The sequence below is a fragment of the Rana temporaria genome, chromosome 2 (assembly GCF_905171775.1).
Source record: "Rana temporaria chromosome 2, aRanTem1.1, whole genome shotgun sequence".
NCBI classification, from domain to species: Eukaryota; Metazoa; Chordata; class Amphibia; order Anura; family Ranidae; genus Rana; species Rana temporaria.
This window is the reverse complement of record NC_053490.1, coordinates 64844783-64868179: the sequence shown is the minus strand read 5'-3', so window position 1 is coordinate 64868179 and position 23397 is coordinate 64844783. Positions and strand designations below refer to the sequence as shown.

The following is a 23397-nucleotide window of genomic DNA, read 5'->3' as shown; positions in this document are numbered from 1 at the left end:
GCGCGTTCCTTTTTCTAATCACCTGACGCGGAACGTCGCCGCTACACCTCCGAACACTTTTTTTTTTTCTTCTCGTAACTTTATCGCGACACTTACAATAAACATTACTCAGCACGTACACCTCAAAGTTGTTCTGTTTGGGGGTTTGTAATAAAGGGAACGGCCTGGGGAGGATTGGGGGCGTAACGGGGCACGCGACAGTACTGCCCGCGCCTGACCAGCAAGCGCCGCGCGATTCCAGAAACCCAGCCGCTGCCTCAGCCCCCCCCCCCAGTGACGCCACGGCTCCGCCCTTTCACCCTCCTCCTCGAGGCGAGTACGCGCAGGGCGGGGGAGTGCGGCTCGCGCGGTCCTTGTGGTGTCGCAGCCGGTAACGGGAGAAGAGATCACCGAGAGCCTCACACAGCCGCCATGGCGGAGAGCGCCGGCCTAGAGAACCACCGGATCAAGAGCTTCAAGAACAAGGGGCGAGATGTGGAGGTGAGGGGAGTGCTGATACTGATAAGCCTGCTGCCGGTCTCCAACATGGCGGCCTCCGGAATGGGGATGGCTGAGCCGGCTGTACCGGAGCAAAGGCGGGGAACCGAGGGGACAGGGCCAGGCCTCAGTCATCCGAGGGGGGAGGGGAGGAGGCTCGTCTCCCATACCAAGGACACCGCCGGGGATTATCCTACCCGAGTGCCTGGCTGTCCTCTGGAAGGGTGTAGGCCTGTGTGCCCGGCTGCCCCCTAGGTGGGTGGGGTAGGCCTGTGTGCCCGGCTGCCCCCTAGGTGGGTGGGGTAGGCCTGTGTGCCCGGCTGCCCCCTAGGTGGGTGGGGTAGGCCTGTGTGCCCGGCTGCCCCCTAGGTGGGTGGGGTAGGCCTGTGTGCCCGGCTGCCCCCTGGGTGGGGTGGGCCTGTGTGCCCGGCTGCCCCCTAGGTGGGTGGGGTGGGCCTGTGTGCCCGGCTCCCCCCTGGGTGGGGTAGGCCTGTGTGCCTGGCTGCCCCCTGGTAGGGGTGGGCCTGTGGGCCTGGCTGCCCCCTGGCAGGGGTGGGCCTGGCTGCCCCCTGGCAGGGGTGGGCCTGGCTGCCCCCTGGCAGGGGTGGGTGTAGGCCTGGCTGCCCTCTGGCAGTAATGGGGGTGTGCCTGGCTGCCCCCTGGCAGGGGAGGGCCTGTGTGCCTGGCTGCCCCCTGGCAGGAGTGGGTGTAGGCCTGGCTGGCAGTGGTGGGGGTGTGCCTGGCTGCCCCCTGGCAGGAGTGGGTGTAGGGCTGGCAGTGGTGGGCCTGTAGGGCTGGCAGTGGTGGGCGTAGGCCTGGCAGGGGTGGGCCTGTGTGCCTGGCAGGAGTGGGTGTAGGTCTGGCTGGCAGTGGTGGGGGTAGGCCTGGCAGGGGTGGGCCTGTGTGCCTGGCTGCCCCCTGGCAGGGGTGGGCCTGGCTGCCCCCTGGCCTACTCCAGGGGACACCCAGGCCTACTTTACTGTTCCTTGGTGTCTTCTACCTGGGTATGGATTTGTGCCTGGCTTATAGCTGGGTTTAGGCAATTGTGCCTGGCTGTCTTGGCGGGGTATGGGCCGTGTGCCTGGCTGTCTTTCATCAGGGTATGGTCTGATCAGTACCAGCTCTATTCAGGTAATCCTCATTAATGGTGTCTGATATAGGTCTCTCAGCATCTACTTCCTGCCAAGTGACACGGGCAGAGTCTAAGGAGCAACACTGACAGTTCTTTTTAAATGATTTCTATCATTCAGGCCGGGTGAATCAGACCTGCAGTGTGTAGTGATCTGCCGGGTGGATCAGTGCAGGGATCTGTGGTACAATGCCTTGAAAACATTTTCACTGCCACCACCATGTTTCACAGTGGGGATGGTGTGTTCAGGGTGTTTTTCTTTTAGACCAAAGTTCAATTTTGGTCTCATCTGACCAGAGCACCTTCTTCCACATGTTTTCTGTGTCCCCCCACATGGCTTATTACAAACTGCAAATATAACTTCTTATGGCTTTCTTCTTGCCACTCTTCCATAAAGGACAGATTTGTGGAGTGCACAACTAATAGTTGTCCTGCAGACAGTTTCTTCCACCTAAGCTGTGGATCTCTGCAGCTCCTCCAGAGTTACCATGGGCCTCTTGGCTGCTTCTCTGATGAATGCTCTCTTGCCAGGCCTGTCAGTTTAGGTGGACGGCCATGTCTTGGTAGGTTTGCAGTTGTCATACTCTTTCCATTTTCAGATGATGGATTGAACAGAGCTCTGTAAGATGTTCAAAAAACATTTCCCTAAAAAGAAACTTGTCCTTTTCTAGTAACTCGGCCCCTGAGCGATCAGGTGCCATCAGCAGCCATTTAACCACTTCCCGCCCGCCATATAGCATGACGTCTGCCATCCTGACCGGATGCCATATGACGTGATCGGAATAAAAAGCCGCCACACGTCCGCTGTTGTTGTGTGTTACTCTGACACACCGCAACTCCAATCTAGGTAAAGTCTCTAATGGTGACCCTTTACCATGTGATCACTTGTATCCAATCACAGCTGATCACAATGTAAACAGAGCCATGTATTGGCTTTTACTCACTCGCGTCTGACAGGTGCGAGGAGAGCTGATCGGCTGCTCTCCTGACGGGGGGGGGGGGTCTGCACTAATTATCAATGCAGCTCCCTAGGATGCCCACCCAGAACCACCAGGGATGCCAATGTGTGCCCACATATGCCAATCAGTGCCCATTAGCAATACCTGCCAGTGCCTCCATAGCAGTGATGACCATGAGTGTCCATCAGTGCTGACTTATTTACAACATTTTATAATGTAAACAAAACGTATTTTTTTCTTTTAGCAAAAAAAACCCCCAGAGGTTGTCAAATACCACCAAAAGAAAGCGCTCTTTGTGGGAACAGAATGATAACAATTTGTAGCATGACGGTGCAATTGTCATTTAAACAGCGACGCGCTGAAAGTTGACTTTGACAGCAAGTGGTGAAAGTGTCTGGTATTTAAGTGGTTAACCACTTGCCGACCATTGTACGATGGCAGGTCGGCTCTTTCCCACGAATCGCAGTAGCTGTATGGTGGGCCCGCGGCTGGTGGCCAGAATGGGGATCTGTTAATGTAAACAAAGTGATTGGCGTGATGACAAAAGCTTCCCCCCGGCGCATAAGGCGCGTCACGAGTTGCCGAAAGAAGCCGAACGTCGGTGCGCAGGCGCCGTATAGTGCCGACTCGCAGTTCGGCTTCTTTCGGCAACTCGTGACGCGCCTTATGCGCCGGGGGGAAGCTTTTGTCATCACGTTAATCACTTATCCTGTGCATAGAAACGCCCACTACCCGGAAGCCGGCGGGGAAAATAGAGATACAACGGTATGTACGGCAAAAAAAAAAAAAAATCTAGCCCCTGGTCCCATTTTCAGATGTGGCTTGAATCTCACAGAATTGCATGGCAATGGAAATCGCATTGTTTTCAGTGGTGCCCGTTCACAGCAATGCCACTCGGCATGAAGCGATTTTTGGAAAAGGTTCATATACTACTTTCGTGTGATTCCATCTTGATATTGGCTACAAAGGATATACAAACCTTATCAATGTTGCACTGAATGTCTGATCACAGCAGTGTGGACCTAGCCAAGTCCTGCTGGGGATTTCCAAGTAGGAATTTTTGCCAGCTCTATGGAAAAAGTTAATGCAGCTACTACTTTACCTAATGGCGGTCAATGTCTTCCTGGATGGAGCAATGCACGATCTTTGGCTAGTGAGGCTAGTGAAATGTCGCTGGTCGGGTCAATGAGCAGGTTAGTGGACGTTTAGTGATTGGGTTGATGGTAAGGTGTCACCTGCAACAGAATCGTTTGTGACCTAGGCCTTTGAGCTGCACAATTAATCGTTAAATTGTGATCTCGGGTCGACCGATTATATTGGCAGGATTTTTATCTAATTTAGGCCGATATTTAACATGGCCGCTAGCAGTGCCACGGCTCCGGAGCTAGGCCTCCGCAGCGGCCTTTCTTGATGTGACCGTGGCGGCAATCTGCGGATTGCCGCCGCGGTCACAGCATCAGGAAAGGCTTCAGCCTACCTCCGGAGCCGCGGCCATCTTGGTACACCCAGCGTGGCGGCCCTCCTCTGTTTACACCCAGAGGAGGAGGGGCCCGCGCTCGTGGGACACACACCGCTCTCTGGTGTCTGTACTACGGGGGGCAGGGGGGTGTCTGTACTGAGGAAGGGGAGAGGGGGTCTGTACTGAGGGGGGTGACACCATTTTTATTTGCGCCATCTGCCAATGCCACCTGCCAGGGCCAATACCAGTGCCACCATATAGTGCCACCTTCCATCCAGTGCCATCTGCCAATGCCACCTGCCAGTGCCTATTAGTGCCACCTGCCAATCAGTGCCAAGGGCCACCTGCCAATCAGTGCCATCTGCTAGTATCATCTTCCGTACCATCCAGTGCAACCTGCCAGTGCCAATAAGTGCCACCTGCCAATCAGTGCCTTCTGCTAGTGCCATCTTCCAGTGACAATTAGTGCCACCAAAAAAAAAAAAAATCGGCCTGACTATCTCCAATGCAGAGTTTGCCGATTCTTTCATATAACAAGTGGAGAGATTTATCAGCTGTCAAAAGAAAATGCAGTCTGCCAAGTTCTTAACAGGAAACATTGTAACTAATGCTTTCTTCTTGGATCAAAGGGATAAACTTGTTTGGGCAGTCTGCCAAGTTTGTAATAACATGAAACATTGTAACTTTCTTCTTAGAGGAAGTCTGTGTGTAAATGCAGGAAGTTTAACTAAAAGTCTAAATCTTTTTCCGACGCTTGTTTCTTAAGTTAAAATCAATATTTTTTTGCTCGAAAATTACTTGAAACCCCCAAACATATATTTTTTTTTAGCAGAGACCCTAGAGAATAAAAAGGCAATTGCTGTAATATTTTATGTCACACTGCATTTGCCCAGTGGTCTTTCAAATGCAATTTATTTGGGAAAAATAAACCGTAAAGTTAGACTATTTTTTTTTTTTTGTTTCAATGTAAAAGATGTTACACCGCGAGAATCGTGATCTATCCTCGAAGCAAAACAATTGTAATTCTCATTTTAGCCAGAATCGTGCAGCTCTACTAGGTCAGTCTTCTATTGGGGGACAGTACAGTAGGGCGCACATGATCTGCAATGGTCTTTTCTTCCCCCTAATGGGGAGAAGTACTGTACATGTTTATTTCTAGAGACTTGAGAATTACCCTTTTGGCTAGGATATTTCTTTGCACAGATAAGGTCGGAGTTTATATAGGAAGACCGAAATGATGATAGGTTTTTGTTGGGGAACAGTGAGCCTTGTGATGGGGACCCCAGTATACTGGGGGTTGTTTTGTAATGGTCATTGGACAGCTAACGGGATAACGGCCAGGACCAGAGTACTATCCTGGACATTGGGGTTTCCTCTTGTACTTGGATATAAGATCTATCTGAGCTGCAGCAGAGAAGAGGCTCTGATACCTCAGTGCAGTGCCAAAGTTGTGAGATCCGTGTGTGACAGTGACTGTACAGAGCTCTACGTGACGAGTCAATGGCTGTCCTGGTGACCGCTTGGTGTTTGAGTTGTAAACCCACAGCAATACAGGTGATGAGTGGGTCAGTAGAGGTAGGTTGTGTACAGATTTCTTCTGTGGTTGGTCACCTAGGAGGATATGACTTGGTGGCAGTCATTGTTCTGTATTGTCGGTTCCTCACAAAGCTTAAGTAGGTTGTATGCCCATGAACTGGCCTTTCCTTAGGGAACATCTTCCTTACAGTGCTCCCATCTATCTGATTCCTGACCGACTTCTCCAACATTTTACACACCAGCGTCACATGGGCCCCATCTATAAAGAGTACACAGCTCAGACAGTGTGACTCCTTCACATGTCAGGGAGGATAGGGACATGTGCTATTATTGTCCTGATTTAGATGTCACTAATGAACTTGTTATGGAGCTATTGTCACACTGGGTGGTGCAGCATCCTCATTGGACATTTCCTCTTCATACACTGCAGTGCGTTTCCATGCTAGTGACAAGACTTTGCATACGAATTCTGTGATATGCTTGTATGTAAACTCTATACATTTTCTAATATTTCATCCCTTTTGTTCTCCCAGTTAAAAGTGTTTCTACAAAAACAGCTATCCAGCCAGAAATCTAGTGAGCTGATAACTTCCTGCTCTCTTCCTTTTTGGACAAGATTTGTTAACATTTGTTGCATGTTAACCACTTTAGCCCCGGACCATATTGCTGCTCAATGACTGGGCCACTTTTTGTGATTTGGCACTGCGTCGCTTTAACTAACAATTGCGTGGTCGTGCGACGTGGCTCCCAAACAAAATTGGCGTCCTTTTTTTTCCCCACAAATAGAGCTTTCTTTTGGTGGTTTTTGATCACCTCTGCGGTTTTTAGTTTTTGCGCTATAAACAAAAATGGAGTGACGATTTTGAAATTATTTTTTTTCTTTTTGCTGTAATAAATATCCCCCAAAAATATATAAAAAAAATTCTTCTACATATTTTCTGTAAAAAAAAAAAAAAAAATCGCAATTTTGATTGGTTTGCGCAAAAGTTATAGCGTTTACAAAATAGGGGATAGTTTTATGTTTTTTTTTTTTTTTTTTTAACTTGGCGGGGGACCAGCGTTTTTTTTTTTTTTTTTTTAATCGGTACTCCGACCTTATGGCGGACACCTTTGACACATTTTTGGGACCATTGGCACTTTTATAGCGATCAGTGCTATAAAAATGCATTGATTACTATAAAAATGCCACTGGCAGGTAAGGGGTTAACACTAGGGGGCGAGGAAGGGGTTAAGTATGTTCCCTGGGTGTGTTCTAACTGAAGGCGGGGTGGGACTGACTTGGGGAAATGAAAAATCGCTGTTCATACATTGTATGAACAGGCGATAGGTCATTTCCCCCCCGACAGGACCGAGAGCTGTGTGTTTACACACACAGCTCCCGGTTCTCGCTCTGTAACGAGCGATCGCGCCTGCCGGGCACGCGCACCAGGGTCAGGGACGAGCGGGGGGTGCGCCCCTATTGGCTGACAGGCGAGATGATGTATAGCTACGTGATCTCGCCCAGCCGTCCCGCCGGCTGGTCGGCAAGTAGTTAAAGTGGAACTTTAGTCAGAAAATTTAAGTGATTTGTAAAGTCTTGTAGTTTTTATTTTTAACAAAAAAAAAAAAATTTGTTCTACTTGCCTGCTCTGTGAAATGGGTTTTGTACAGAGCAGCCTAGATCCTCTTCTCGTGTCTCTTCGGCTCTCCCGGCCCTTCTGTTGAGTGAACCCACAGCCTGCCCCCTTTCTCTCATTGGCCGACTGACTTTGACAGCAGCGGCAGCCAATGGTGCTGCGCTCAATGCTGTATCCTGGCCTAGGCCAACAAGGCCCAGGCCTAGGGCTGCACTTTGCAGGGGGGCAGCACGGAAAGAGTCCCTGCCGGCTTGTGCTACACTGTTAGTGTAAAGCAAGCTGCTTCTAATTTTTACTGTCCTATGATCCTGGACCACAAACCTTCCTCACTGCTGCACCATTGGCATGGTTATATCTTCTTAGTCCTCTCCATAAAATTATCAGAAATTTGTGTTTAACGTATAACTATAGACAACACTTTTTCATTTTGGATAGAGTAAGGGAGGGTTATAGCCCTTTAGAAAAACAACTGCAGCGCTGAATATGACAAGATATCTAGTGACTGATAACAAAAATAGTAAACATTTAAAAAAAACACCATGTGTTCTCCGAAGTGAAAAGATCATATAATGAAACAGGATGTGCATAAAAAGTCCGTGGAACATTCCAAACGTTGGGTGAATAGACCCATGCCAAAGTGGCTATACGAAGAAGATTGATAGAAGATCAAAAAATGAGAGGCTTACCAGGATTGGACCCAGGTAAGCTTACACTCACTAGGCCAATCAAACTTGGGGTCAATATTCCCAAAGATAAGACCAAATCTGCTCAGACACCAGGAATTCTTGATAAGACTTCTGGAACATTCAAATTTGTAGGAATAGCATACTGCATGTAGGAAATCCAGCAAGTAAAGCTACCAGGATTACACCGATGGAGACTTCCAATAATGACATTAGATCAGCCAATCAATGTTGTGGATATATAAAAGAGGGAAAAAAACAGGGGGGCACATAGCATAACTCTGCAAGATAACTTACAGTATTTATTAAAATTTACACTCGCATTTGCGATGAATATAAAAAGCGCTTACAATCGATAATAACGGGAGCATCAATAGTCCTTACTGACGCGTTTTGTTCAAGTTAACATCATCTGGGGTACTGACCCACTGTTAAAATAGCCCTTATATGCCCCTGTCAGTTTATTTTTTACCATCCCTGTCCCATTGCAGAGATTTCACTTCCTGCCCCATAGCCAAACAGGAAGTTGCAGGAAATCTATGCAAATTAAGGGAATTCATGCCCCCCCAGGCCCTAAGAACTAGTGTCCCCACTTGAAAAAAGGGGTGTGGCATTGACAGGAAGGGGTGGGTCAAATTTAAATTGGGAGGTGCACGAGTTTAGTCAGGCCTAGGGCAGCACAAAACCTAAATGCACTACTGGCTGTGCCGCTGTCTCAGCCAATGAGAAGGGGAGGCCTGTGCAGCAGAGACACTGCTGCACCATCTAAAGGGATCTCGGGTAAAAGGAAAGCTGCTGCACATAGGCTTTTCTCTTGATGCATAGAATGCATTAAGATAAGAAAACAAAAAAATCACATGACGAGTCATTCTCCATGATTTTCAATGACTACCATTCATATTTAGCACGACTAAGTCGTGCCGACTTCAAAGTAGTTCCTTCACTATACTTAAAGCGGATGTCCGTCGAAAAAAAATATTAAAATACTGCAGCTGCTGACTTTTAATATTAGCACACTTACCTGTCCTGGAGTCCAGTGGCGTCGGCAGCAGAGGACGAGCGATCGCTCATCACTCTGCTGCCCCCACGTCATCATCGGTGAGGGAACCAGGAAGTGAAGCGCTCCGGCTTCACTGCCCGGTTCCCTACGGCGCATTTGCGAGCCGTGTGCGCTGTGCTCACTGGTCCCTGCTGTGTTCTGGGAGCCGTGTGTTTCCCAGAACACAACGGTAGGGGACGGGATCTGACGTCCTGCCCGCAGTCTACCCACAGACCTTTGCACCCCCCCTCCCCCTGAAAGGTGACAAATGTGACACCGGAGGGCGGGGGAGGGTTCCGATGAGCGGAAGTTCCACTATAGGCTCCGCTTTAAGTATACTATAGTTAAATATGACAAAAAGATCTAGAAACACTGAAGCAGCAGACTTTGGGAAAATGTATTCTCCAAATATTTGGCCACAGCTGTACATGTGAGAGGAATAGCAGCCCATCCCACTGGAGTCCTTGTGCTCGTAAAAGAGTGAAACCCACATGACGGCACAGAAGCTGCAAAAGGTATTCAGAGCTGTCTACTAATTTTTTATTTTCTTTTATATATTTTTTTGGGGAATAGGTTTTAGCGTGACCTACATGTATGAAGGTGGACAAAACTATTTGAACAATTAAGGAGTGGCATGTAATGTGCTGGACAAATCCGGGTTTCAGCTTTACCATGGCAACTAGAAAGGTCTCCTGCGACCAGGATACTGTACTTCTAATCTCCCCCACTCACACCCAATTTATGTACATCATGTGACTCATAGGGACAAGATCACATCCAGTCGCATGATGCCGGGAATCTGCATTTACATGCCATGCTTCACTGACTGCATGCCCCCCCCCCCCCACCCCCCATTCTGGTTAAGATTTCATCTTTCTTTAAACAGTCCACTAAAGATTACAGCTGTAAAGCTGGCGATATACACAGATTGTTTCCTTCACTTCAAACATGCTTGGGACAAACCTAGATCTATACTCTGACAAAATGCAAAAACGTGTATATAGAAGAAATGTAAAAAAATAAAAGGGCAGACTCCGTGGACCACTTGATCTTTTGTCCACGTCAGGTTTCTATGGCTACATTTCCTCCTGTGGCTGTTGTATTCTTACAATCTGCTGTCATAATGCCTGAACAGGGCCTGCAGCTGGATGCTTGTGATATTTGGCTGGCAACTTTTAGCCCGGCTCCTTCTATTTATTTTCAGCACGCCGCTTCTGTGAGCACTGGAGAGGCAGAGCAGAGACGGTCACTGGTTTATACTCCAGGATGACCGAGAACTGAGCGATTATCAGTCATGTGATCACTCAGTTTTCGGGCTTAGAGCCAGCGGGGGACAGATGCAGCATCACACCAAAGCTGCAGCAGGGGAGGTGGGTATGCAAAATATGTTGAAGAAGATGACAGCCGCACTCCAAAAAAGCGTTTATTTTTAATAAAATAAGTCACAAAACTGACATGTCACAGCAAAAATCAGAAAGACATAGCTGACGCGTTTCACACTGTCATACAGTGCTTAATCATAGCTTAGGGGAGGTGGGTATGTTTGTTTTCGATTCCCACAGTTCTCATTTAAATGCTTATACTTGGTTCTCATTCCTCCTCTTAATACTTTGATTTGTTACTCGCTAATCACTTTATGGTCAAATTATGCACAATTATCACGGTACCCGTATGGGCAGAATCTCATACATCGCTGGACTTCAAGTGGTTATGCCGGGGCGATGCTGCAGACATCATCCCAGTATTGTGTGGGGTTTCTTTTCTGTGACCTTTTTTCTAAAATCGATGCACTTGCTAGATCTGACTTGTATAGTAGGCATATTAAAAATTAAGGTTTCCTAATTAGAATAATCGGCTGTCAGGTTAGTAAAGCAGCGATATCGGAACCAATACAATCATACAGTTTGTAGTGTACATAGATTTGCAAAACAATAGGATAAAGGAATATTCCTGAACCTTTTTCTCATGGTTACTGAAAAATTGTGTGACCGCATCAATGCAGTGCATGGTTTTATCTATCTTTTAGATTTTTTTACTCAGAGCATTTTTATTAAAATTTGATTTAAATCAGATTTTTGCTTTTTATCAGTCAGATATTTTTTTTAATCATTGCTTTATATCCACCCTGCCATCATCATTGGGTTAATGACATGTCCTCTTGCTATGATTTGTTTCTGCTTCTGTGCCGGGTTTGTATTGGAATGCTGAATAAGGAAATGCTGCTAAACCTGCACATAATAAAACTGGATGAAATCTTTCTGAACATCTCCAAATAAAATCCTAATCCTCGTCCCTTTACAGTCCCGCAGTCTGAGTGTGCAGTTTATTTTTTGGCTTCCTGGCCTTCTCCATTATTTCCTGCTTCTGCTGACTCGGTAAAATTTCAAATCTACACAGGCAATTAACTAATGTCCCAGATTACAATACTTCCTAGCAGAGAAATATCTAATTAGCTATATGCTACCGAATGCTTTCATTTGCTAATGTAGATCTATAGCATGACTTCACATCCCGTTATTAAGAGCAAACAAAACTGAGGTCACTGCGGAGTCGGCATGACCATACAATGACAATATGGTCTCATATGTGACTCATGTTAGATTGGCGCGTAATCGTTCAAGATGGAATGCTTTGAATATGTACAGAATGCATTGCCAGTCATTTAGAACTGCATCCCTATTCACTCATACATTGGCTGCCAATGCAGCTGTGCTCCAGCACACTATTATGTATTGTGACTTTCTATTTTACTGAAAATACTGCATGTAATGGTTTATTTATCTTTTTCTTTGATTAAAGTGGATGTAAATACAATTTTTTTTTTTTTTTTCCCCCCATGAATTTTTTTTTATTTTTTTAATTTTTTATTTATCATCAAAAAGTCAGTCCCCACGGACCACCAACATACAAAAATTACAGTTAAAGCAATATGACTTAGTTACAGTTACAGGAATAAGCGTAGTCCTATGATCATACAGACAGTATTTCAATGGGATAGTAAGATGTAACTGAGCCCCCTTAGGGCGTGTCTATTAGGAAGTAGGACTATCCCCAAAAGCCCCGGTGTGGAGGCCAGGTTGGACCGACCTCCCGATCCATTTTGCGTTTTCGGTAGATGAAATAGAGTAAAGGTTAGAGAGAATAGTAGAGAGGGGTATATTAGAGGGAGGGCGGGGAGAGGGGGGGGGTTTCCTGCACGAGCAGGGCTGGTGTAAAGCGCCCCTAAGGGCGTAACGTATGTCTATTTCGTTCATGAACAGTCGGCATATCAGAGAGAACAGGTGTTATACCTGTTACTGGGTTGACGATGGGTCATCGGTCTCTCTGAGTCTCTGCCCTTCGTCCGAATATTTAAAAAGGTTGTACAGCTGCCACGTCTCGGAGTATGTCTCCTGACGTTGTTGGCTGGAAAGTATCAAGTCTTCCATGCGGCTGATCTCATCTACTTTATTCAGCCAGAGAGCAATAGTCGGAGGGTGAGGGGACTTCCAGCGGAGAGGTACGCAGGCTTTGGCTGTGTCCAGAAGGTGGCGCACCACTGACTTCTTATAGACTCCTGATGGTATGTTGGTTGCATGCAGGAGGAAGTAAGCCGGGTCGTCCGGCACCGTGTACCCTGTAAATTTTTGGGTGATCCGGCGCACCTCTCCCCAGAAGCCCCTGATTCGTGGGCAGGTCCAGAGTACATGAAGCAGGGTGCCCTTGTCTTGCTGGCACCCCCATGAAATTTTGAACTGGGCACATATATCTGTAGTGTGTTCTTATCTCTCTCCAAAGCACTGAGTCCCGTGGCTTTCTCCTGCTCCGTAAGCTGTTATCAGCCTGATAACTTTTAACAAGTTCTCAGAGATGGCAGATAGAATCAGCCTTTTATACTTGTGTTGTGGGAGGTTGCTATAAATAGCTTGGCAGAGAGCTTGCCTTCTCACAGCCAAGCTCTGCACCTTACTTCCTTCCGTTGCCAATGTAGAGTGGGGGTGTGAGCTTTTCCTCCTATTGGCTGTATGCCAATAATCCACTCCAATGCTCAACAGGAAGAGAGAATCTCTAACAGGATGTTTACTTTTTAAAGAATATATCAAGCTGAAGACAGCAGTTGTACATGTAAAACTTATGTAGATGGATTTGTTTCACCCCTGTGTATCATCTTGGGCTTTTCACTTCACTGGGTGTATGTGAGGGTTTACGTCCACTTTAAGGGTGCATTCACACCTAGCACACCTCAAAATGAGTGAGCACAAATCTCAGTGCAAAGAATTGCATGCAATTTGGACAGGAATGCGGTGCGTTTCCTGTCTGAATCAAATGCGCTTTCAGCACTGCTCCTGTATGAACCCAGGTGTGTCAGTGATTTTGACTTCACACAGGAGTGGTGCGAAAAACAATGCGCCATTCATTTTGTTTGGATGCAAATTGCACCGCAGAGTATTGGTATCGGGAGCATCTTAAAGCAGAGGTTGACCCTAATATATTTACATCTGACCAACTTCCTTATAGTTGTAAGAAGCACAGTCCGCATATTTTTTATTTTTTTTTAATGCCGCACGTACCTTGTAATCCTTTTTTTCAATCTGCTTCTCCCCGCGGGAGTAGGCGTTTCTATGCCTAGGGGGATTGTCATCTGGGAGGTCAGCCAGATGATTGACGGCTGTCCCCCCCCCCCCCCCGGTGGATAAGGCCCCGCCCCCTGTATTTCGTAGGCGCGCACAAGTCACTGCGTTTCCGGAAAAAGATGAACAGAACATGCAGAGCGCAGGCGCCATATAGAGCCGACTCGCATCTCTGCATGTTCGGCTTCTTTCGGAAACCCCGTAACTCGTGCGTGCCTACGCAATACGGGGGTCGGGGCCTTAACCGCCTGGGGGGGGAACGGCCGTCAATCTTCTGGCCGACCTCCCAGATGACAATCCCCCTAGGGATAAAAAACGCCTATGCGGGGAGAAAAAATGCCTACGCGGGGAGAAGTACATTGAAAACATGGATTACAAGGTACGTAAAGAGAAAAATAAATAAATAATAATTATTCGGACTGTACTTGTTACGAATATAAGGAAGCTGGTCAGATATACATGTCAATTAGGGTGAACCTCCGCTTTAAGTACTTGTGCGCTTGAAAATACCCTATCGGTGCGTCTTACCTCTGTGCGTTTTACTCTCACCTCCTGCATTTAAAGTCCCACATTTCATTTTTCTATATACTTTTTAGACATTACTATTTTGTAAATTTAAAAAAAAAAAAAGCTAAGAAAATGGATCAGTGTTTACATCATGCCACAGAGGAAATCTTTGATCTCATTTGAGATGATTTGGCCCACGTCTAAGTAATTAAAGTAACTTCTCAACCTCATGACGTGGTACATAGAAGAAAAGTGATATGATTTCCTATTTATAGACCAGACAGTGATCTGTGCAGTTCTAATTCTGGATTGCATACTGTTATTAGGTGCGAAAATAAAATGCTTCCTCTTGCTAGGTGTCCTTACCACAAATGTGTTCTTTGGATCTGTCAGATTCCATATAAGTGTTCTGTTTGATTTATAATGTACATTGAGGGGGAAATAAGTATTTGATCCCCTGCTGATTTTGTAAGTTTGCCCACTGACAAATGGTCAGTCTAATTTTAATGGTAGGTTTATCTTACCAGTAAGACAGAATAACACAAAAATCCAGAAAAACATTAAAAAAAGCTATATATTTGCATTTTAAAGAGTGAAAATTTTGATCCATCAATCGGCAAGATTTCTGGCTCCCACGTGTCTCAAAGGGAGTGCTCCTCATCTCAGCTTGTTACCTGTATAAAAGACACATGTCCACAAAAGCAATCAGATTCTAATCTCTTCACCATGGCCAAGACCAAAGATGTCGGGGACAAGATTGTAGACCTACACAAGGCTGGAATGGGCTACCTGATCATCACCAAGCAGCTTGGTGAGAGGGTGACAACAGTCGGTGCGGTTCTTTGCAAATGGAAGAAACAATGACTATCAATCTCCCTTTATCTGGGGCTCCATACAAGAACTCGCCTTGTGGAGTTTCAATGATCATGAGAGTGAGGAATCGGCCCAGAACTACACAGGAGAATCTTGATCTTGGTCAATGAACTCAAGGCAGATGGGACCATAGTCGCAAAACAATTGGTAACACTACGCCGTGAAGGACTGAAATCCTGCAGCACCCGCACAAGACCACACATGTAGAGGCCCGTCTGACGTTTGCTAATGAACATCTAAATGTTTCAAAAGAGAACTGGGTGAAAGTGTTGTGGTCACATGAGACCTAAATCAAGCTCTTTGACATCAACTCGACTTGCTGTGTTAGGAGGAGGAATGCTGCCTATGACCCCATGAACACCGTCAAACATGGAGGTGGAAACATGTCTTTCTGATAAGGGGACAGGACAACTTCACCGCTTCAAAGGGACAATGGACGGAGCCATGTACCATCAAATCTTGGGTGAGAACCTCCTTCCCCCCCCCAGCCAGGGCATTGAAAATGGGTCGTGGATGGGTACTCCAGCATGACAATGACCCAAAACACACAGCCAAGGCAACAGAGTGGCGGCTCAAGAAAAAGCACATTAAGGTCATGGAATTGTCTAGCCAGTCTCCAGACCTTAAAGTAGTTGTAAAGTTATTTTTATAACTTTTACCTACAGGTAAGCCTATAATAAGGAAAAAGAGTTTTGCCACCATGTCATGTTTTTTGCAAAGAGGTCAAATACTTATTTCACTCATTAAAATGCAAATCAATTTATAACTTTTTTTGTTCCATCTCTCACTGTTAAAATCTACCATTTAAAATGTATAGACTGATCATTTCTTTGTCTGTGTGCAAGCTGGAAGGTTTTTGTGTAATATGTGATCAGCAGATCTTCTGCAGTGCCTATCGGTGTATTCTGACAACGGAGAAGCCCTGCTGGCAGAATACCATATTGCAGCAGGCAGTTTTTTTCCATCCACCTTGAGGCTGGGATCCCACTGGTGTGATGTGGGAAACCCTGCGATTCAGTGCCGCTTCCCACATCGCACCTGAATTGCACACTGGTTCACACTGCCCTCTGAACTGCTGGCAGTGTCAATGTAAAGTTGAACTAAGGACTAGTGAGTTGGGCTTTGAAGGCACACGATACAAAAATTGTAGAAAACTAGAAAAATTTATTATAGATATAGAAATATCATAGAAACCGTTATAAATAAAAAATCACAAAGTGAAGTTCAATTGACAACTGGTTTACCACACACGGTTCACATACATTGTATAGTTCTAACATAAAAGGCTTAAAATAAAAAGCATAATTATAAAAAACGTTATATCACAAGTGACCAGATGGTTGTCCAGAGGACTAGGAGGATTTGCTCGACATGTTGCGCGCTTATGGAATTAGCGCTTCCTCAGGAGCATAGATATTTCATTAAGGGGTATCCCGCGTTGGTGGTAATCAACGAACGGTCTTTTATTGGCCTATCACTGATTATAATTCACAAGGAAATTGTTTCAACCAGATAGGAGAGTATAATCATAAAGAAAAAGCAGAACTAAATTGCATGCGGTGGTATGGCAGTTGATTGCTGGTAAGCAACGAACAATGAATCTGATCCAGGTATATGTTCACACACACAGCTAGTGCATACAGTGTATTAATCGGACATAGAAAAACAGATGGGTAAATCTGTCTAAATAATCGCCTACCTAACTGACCTTAGTCCATGGGTATGGAAAGGATAATAGGCAAAGGCGTTAAAGTCCTTAGTGTTGCAGTACAGTGTATAGCTGAGTGTGTCCCTGGTAACAGAGTAGCGCCAGTACTGGCGCTACTCTGTTACCAGGGACACACTCAGCTATACACTGTACTGCAACACTAAGGACTTTAACGCCTTTGCCTATTATCCTTTCCATACCCATGGACTAAGGTCAGTTAGGTAGGCGATTATTTAGACAGATTTACCCATCTGTTTTTCTATGTCCGATTAATACACTGTATGCACTAGCTGTGTGTGTGAACATATACCTGGATCAGATTCATTGTTCGTTGCTTACCAGCAATCAACTGCCATACCACCGCATGCAATTTAGTTCTGCTTTTTCTTTATGATTATACTCTCCTATCTGGTTGAAACAATTTCCTTGTGAATTATAATCAGTGATAGGCCAATAAAAGACCGTTCGTTGATTACCACCAACGCGGGATACCCCTTAATGAAATATCTATGCTCCTGAGGAAGCGCTAATTCCATAAGCGCGCAACATGTCGAGCAAATCCTCCTAGTCCTCTGGACAACCATCTGGTCACTTGTGATATAACGTTTTTTATAATTATGCTTTTTATTTTAAGCCTTTTATGTTAGAACTATACAATGTATGTGAACCGTGTGTGGTAAACCAGTTGTCAATTGAACTTCACTTTGTGATTTTTTATTTATAACGGTTTCTATGATATTTCTATATCTATAATAAATTTTTCTAGTTTTCTACAATTTTTGTATCGTGTGCCTTCAAAGCCCAACTCACTAGTCCTTAGTTCAATTCTACAATATCGGGGCGGTGGCACATTTAATACCGGTGCATCCGTATTATCACCTTACGCTTGATGCACACCAAATTAGGTTTTTTTTCTTCGTCAATGTAAAGTTAATGACACCTCCAGATTGATTTGCAGTGTGAAGTGTCTAATGGTGTAGGAATCGGAGCGCATAGGTGTGAACACACACACGGGATCCAATTCCAGTGTGTACAAAAAAAGCTCTACACCATTATGGTGCGACTGAAATTGTAGCCATACAGTTTGGCTGAATTTGCATCGCACAGACATTGCATGTGATCTGCACTGCGGTGCGAATCACATGCGTTGTCTGATCGCGCAAGTGTTTTACCCAGCCTGAATGTGGGGGCGGGGGATCTGTATCCTTTGTGTTTTCCTTTCATCTATGGCCTGCTATATACTGGCTGTTTTGTACAGACTGTATTGGACAGGTTCTTAGTGGGAGTAAATCCTGATGGATTTTGCTTTTCCCCCTGCAAAGTAAAAGCATAATGGGCTAGTATGCAACACATACTAGCCAATTATGTTGCACTTGCCTGCAAAAGAAGCCAGCGATGTCATCGCCGTGGAAGCGTCAATCTTCACCCCTCTTCCTTCTGGGGGCCGCGTATTCAGCTCTGACTGGCCCGAGTCGCGTTCGGGAGCTAACGGTCATGGCACAGGCCCTATAGTGCACATGTGCTGATTGAAATCGAAGTGTATATGGTAAATATCTTCTAAATCATACAGCTTTAGGAGATATTTCCATTACCTACAGGTATACCTTTTTTAATATAGGCTCAACTTTAGGTAAGTGGTTGTACAGGCTGTACAACGCCTTGCAAAAAAAATGTATAATATTTTTTGTGTTTTGCAAGAAACATGAGGTTTTTGCATTTGCTTGCCAGTTAATGGGGCCCCATCCTCCTCCACTTGATGTTTGGAGTATAATCTAATTTTGGACCTTCCCACCTGTCTGGAGGCAACACATTCTTTCCACAGTGCTCAGGTAAATCTAAAATAAAATTACCGGTAGTTTAATTTTAAATTGTAATAAATGAAGCTTAATGGTATATGCATTATTGTACAGTAAGTCCCCTACATGCAAACGTGTTGGCATGTTCAATCCTGTGAATCTATTGTGTATACACACCCCAGCAGTCACACCCAGCGTGCGGGCTGAACGGAAAAAAAACTGACAGATCACCATACCAACACAAGCCATGTTGGTGCAGTGATCTCCCCTGCTGTGTAGGGGGGGGGGGGCTGAACATACTAGGGAACTTACTGTATTTTGCTGTGTAGGTCATACTCTCCCCCCCCCCCCTTAACCTATTTGGACTCCGTTTTAGGCCTCTTGCAGCTTAAGAGAACTCAGTATAGCTTTTTTTTTCTTTTCATCAAAAACTATAAAACATTTTAATTGGAAATGTTTGGTTTGGAAGTTTTATTTACCGTAGTTATCGACGTATAACGCGCACCTTAAATTTAAGAGGGAAGTTTCAGTCGCTCTCATTGTAAATCAAAGCTTCTAAATACCTCGATTAACACCGGACCCAGTCTTGTGACTGCTCCCCTCTTTCATTTACGGTCATGTGACCGCTGCTCTCCAATCAAAAACTACACACGAGGAGATGGAACGGTAGGAGGAGAGCAGCCACAATGAGTGGTGTTAATTGAGGGGTTCGGAGGCTCATATTTATATTGAGAGTTACACAGGAGTGTATGACAAAGAGCTGGCAGTAATAAATTATAACGTTTTTACAGCGGGATGGCCGGCCTGACACCCTCCCAATGGGTGGTACTCGCCCCCTGTTAAAAAAAACGAAAACAAAAAAACATATTGGCGTAGAACGCGTAGGCACGGTTTACCCTCTATTTTCAGGGTAAAAAAAGTGCATGTTATACGCTGATAAATACGGTATTTGTTTTTTCCAAAGCTCATTCATGCATTGCAGTGTATTTATGATGTGTATTACAGGGCCTACCTCTTTAAAAAAAAAAAATAAAAAAAGTGTATTTTGTGCGTGTACTCGAGAGAGGAGCCGGACTGCAGGAGTTGGGAGTAGGCAGGCCTCCCCCAGAAGCAATATGCCACCTTTCTCCATGCCCTGGATGGCAATGGTGGGTGTGTGAGTGGGTCCTCCCACACAGCCCGCCCTACCTGCTCCGCTTTGAAGCCCAACGGGGCAGAGGGACTCCCTATAAGGGAGTGAGAGGATCTAGCCCGCTCAACCAGCCCCGTTAGTCCTTCGCCTCTCTTTTTAGAGACCGCGTGGTCAAAGTGCGTGCATGTTAACCCAATTTCGAGTGCGTGTAAGTGTGGTGTTTTTTTTGGGGGGGGGGGGGGGTCGTACTAAGCGCAGGCTTACCTCGCATAGCACACCCACCGGGAGCCGGGCTGAGACCACCAAACTCAATTCACATGTAGCCGAACCCCTAGCTGCAGAGGTGAATGGCTTGTCAGCGCAGTGCCAATCGCGTTGAGCCACCGCAGCTCCCGGGGCCTACCTCTTTATACCTTTTGGATATAAGCTCGAAATAAGATTCTAATTGGTGCATCACCTGTATGATTATCTAAAACAACGTCCTTCTGGAGCCATATAGCGAGTATGCTAAAGGTTATACATACAGATTTCAGATTCTGATGCTTTTAGTGTTGCCAGGGGAACACTGGTTTTAAACTGCTGGTTTTGTTCAGCTAAATGTCTCTAACTAGTTATAGCCAGTCTTTCGCTCATCATTGGTTTATTTTTAAAGCTCCATAAAACTGGTGTAGGCTATGGGAAGGCACCCACTCAATTTTACATCTGTTGGGACCTTCCGGGGTGAGCTATTTCATCTAGAGTTCCTGTCTTCCCTGCTGGAGGCCCCATGAGAAGCTCGTGGGAGATGGTCTGCTAGCATCTCTCCGAAGCTGAAGATCACTTTTCAGTAGATGCATTTTTGAAAGCGGGCATGTCAAAGCGGTGTTTTGTGGGCCTCCTGCTACCCTCGCACTCCTTCTTTGCAGCCCTCAGTGGTTTAAGAACTTTGATTGAGGCTCCAGCTGACAGTTGATAAGCACTGTACGTCTGTCTGTACATACATTTTTTTTGCAGCTGAATACTTTAGGAAATGTTTTAGGTTTCATGCACACTAGCTTAAAAAACACACATGGCAACAGCTTTGTGTGTGTGTGTTTTTTTCCCTGCTATTGGAAGCAAATAGGATAACACTCTGTGCATGCATTATTTTAGTCTAGAATTCTTTTATTTTTTTTTTATTTTTTTTTATTACCTTTTTGTTTTGATATGAACTTTACTATTTGTTTATTCTTTAAGGCCTTGGTCACACCTATGCAGGCTGCTGTTTTTCAATGCACGTTTTTGATCCATTGAAGTCTATGGAACCAAAAAACAGAAAAAAAGTCCCTGGCCCTTTCTATAAAATGCAGATGTGAAGGTGATCCATAGGAAACCATGTTAAATGGCCTGTAGTGTGTTTCTGCAAAATGAAAAATGCATAGGTGTTAACCAGGCCTAAAGGTCTCTTTTTTTTTTTTTTGGGCACAATGTATGTGGTGTCATAGCTCGTCACTTCAGTTTTGTTCACAGTATTGATTGCTAATATTCACTTTGGCCCCTGTCACATGGCAAGTGAAAAATGGACAGGCCGATCCGAGCGGGCCATCCATTGACTCCGCAGAGCTCAGTGTAGATGTGTCCGCTGACACCCGTCTGCCATCCGATCCACTAAAATCAGACGTATGGCGATACGTTTGCCATCCATCTGATTGGATGAGATCGGATGAAAACCGTCGTGCTGTCCGTTTTTCGTCCTATCTCTCCATGGGAATCGGTGGTGCTTTGACAGGCCCCTCCCCTCTCAGTGAGCAGAGATGGATCTGTCATCTGCCGGCTCAACGGAGAGATTTCCTGCTGAGCTGGAGCACTCTGCTGAAACGGAGCCACCTCGTGTGTATTAGGCCTTTAACTTAAAGCGGAGTTCCGGCCACAATTTCACTTTTTAAATATAAATACCCCTGTAATACACAAGCTTAATGTATTCTAGTAAAGTTAGTCTGTAAACTAAGGTCCGTTTTGTTAGGTTGTTACAGCATTTAGACACTTTATAAAATAGAAATTGACTGGGGCCATCTTAAGTGTGGGCATCATGAAGCCAGACTGTATGACTTCCTGGATTTCAGCCTTGCAGATCTCACACATGCTCAGTGCTGCACAAGCAGTGTAATAGGTTTCAGATCAGGTTTCAGCACCTGTACTGTCCAAGTAACATAATTCTTCGAGACTGGGGAGTGCACAGACTCCTGGAAAGTTACACCCACTACATTCCCAGGAGTCTGTGCGGTGTAGGTTAGGAAGCTTAAGCACCTAGGTGCAGGAAGAGGGAAGATTAACTATTCTGCCTAGCAACAACACTTTGAAGGCATCTAAAAAAAAAATTTTGTTTTCTTAAAGGACTAATGACATTTTTTTTAAAACTACTGATGTAATGTTATATTTATGGGTGGAACTCCACTTTAATGCTTATTTGAGATGTATGAAATGATTGCATGTATCTCTAAATGTTTTGTCTGTATAGCTACACACATTCCATGCTGACATATTGACCCACCTAGCACTGACACAATCTCATACCAGGGCACATGCACGAGGGTGCTTTGGGGCACGTAAGTTGCAATTTTTTTTTCTTTTTGAGGTATGTGAATGAGGACATGTAACAATATAAAGTAGGTGCATCCCAGTTTGGCTACAAAAGTAGAAATGCACTTTAGGGTGTTTTTTTTTCTTGGAATGTTTCCTGTGCTGGCAGACATTCCTTAGTATATCGTAGGTCTTGTCATTCACCTCTGTAGGGTATTGCTAGGGTCACATTTACATACGCGGAGCCAAGTTTCAAGTGGTCATGCAGAGTTTTGTGGAAATATGCTTTTCTTGTATTTTGTATTGAGATTATAGTGCGATTTTTGAAGCTGTGCAAAAACAGGAAATGCATCCGAAGCGGACTGCATTTGGAATTCCTGTAGTGCCAGAGAGATCGGCGTGTTCTTCCATACTGATCCTATTCAGAAACATTCCATGCAGCAGAGGCTGTCAGGCCGCATGCCATAAGAGTCTTTTGAGGCCTGCGATCAGCCCACAGGACAACCCGCACTGTGTTTATCAAACACATCTGCTAATAAGGTGCTAATTTCCTTTTAATCTCTTGTCATAACGCCATGTTATATTTGAACATTTTAAAATCCACAGTCTATGCTGACTATGCCAGGTCATAATGCATTTCTAAAGCAAAAGTGCTGTGATCATTCTGTGAGCAAAAGCTATTTTCGTTCATTTAAATGTCATCAGTTTCTCAAAGGACTTTATGGTGTAGTAATGAGTTATTACTTTAAAGACGCAGTACATCCAAGAGCAGTTTGAGGAGAGAAATATGAGAACTGCCATTGTCATTTTTCATAGACTCCAGGCTCTGTGTCTATTATCCTGATAGTCGCTCATCTGGAGCAATGTATGCATGCAGGAATGGTGATGGACATAAAATCAGCTGTGGCCAAGACACGACCGCAGTAGTCGCCAGTATTGTCTGCGCTCTACCTGCAGATGATCCTTTTTCCATTACTAACTTACCATGCCTTGTGCTGTGCTGTTCTTGTGAAGGTGGTTATCTTGGTAGAAGAGCAGGGTGGCAACTTTGAAACCAGGCCACAGGATAATAAAACTATTTCACAGCTGGAGAACCATCATTTAACCACTTGGTTACTGGCCCATAGTCAAATGACGTCCTGTTTTTAAAGATGGATATCTCGGGAATGGCAGCAGCTGCTGCCACAACCGAGGTATCCATCTTTAGTGCCAACGGTCCTGTAAACGATAACGGCGGTCTCCGCGGCGGATTCGCCGCGAGATCGCCGTTATCGGTGGCGGGAGAGGGCCCCCCCTCCCGCGCCCTCCGCCGCTTACCGTAGCCGTCGGTAGTGG

At 45.4% G+C, this 23397-nt stretch overlaps 1 protein-coding gene across 2 annotated transcripts in view; it reads left to right on the top strand.

Annotated features, from left to right (window-relative positions):
* The first annotated feature begins 292 nt into the window (after positions 1-292).
* KPNA3 (karyopherin subunit alpha 3) overlaps positions 293-23397 on the top strand; it is a 65371-nt gene continuing 42266 nt past the window's right edge. Inside the window, exon 1 of one of the 2 annotated variants that reach the window (XM_040340284.1) lies at positions 293-480. In XM_040340284.1, the coding sequence (XP_040196218.1) occupies positions 412-480 (69 nt within the window). In that variant the 5' untranslated portion in view covers positions 293-411. The remainder of the gene's footprint in view (positions 481-23397) is intronic. The other variant, XM_040340285.1, reaches the window with a different exon arrangement.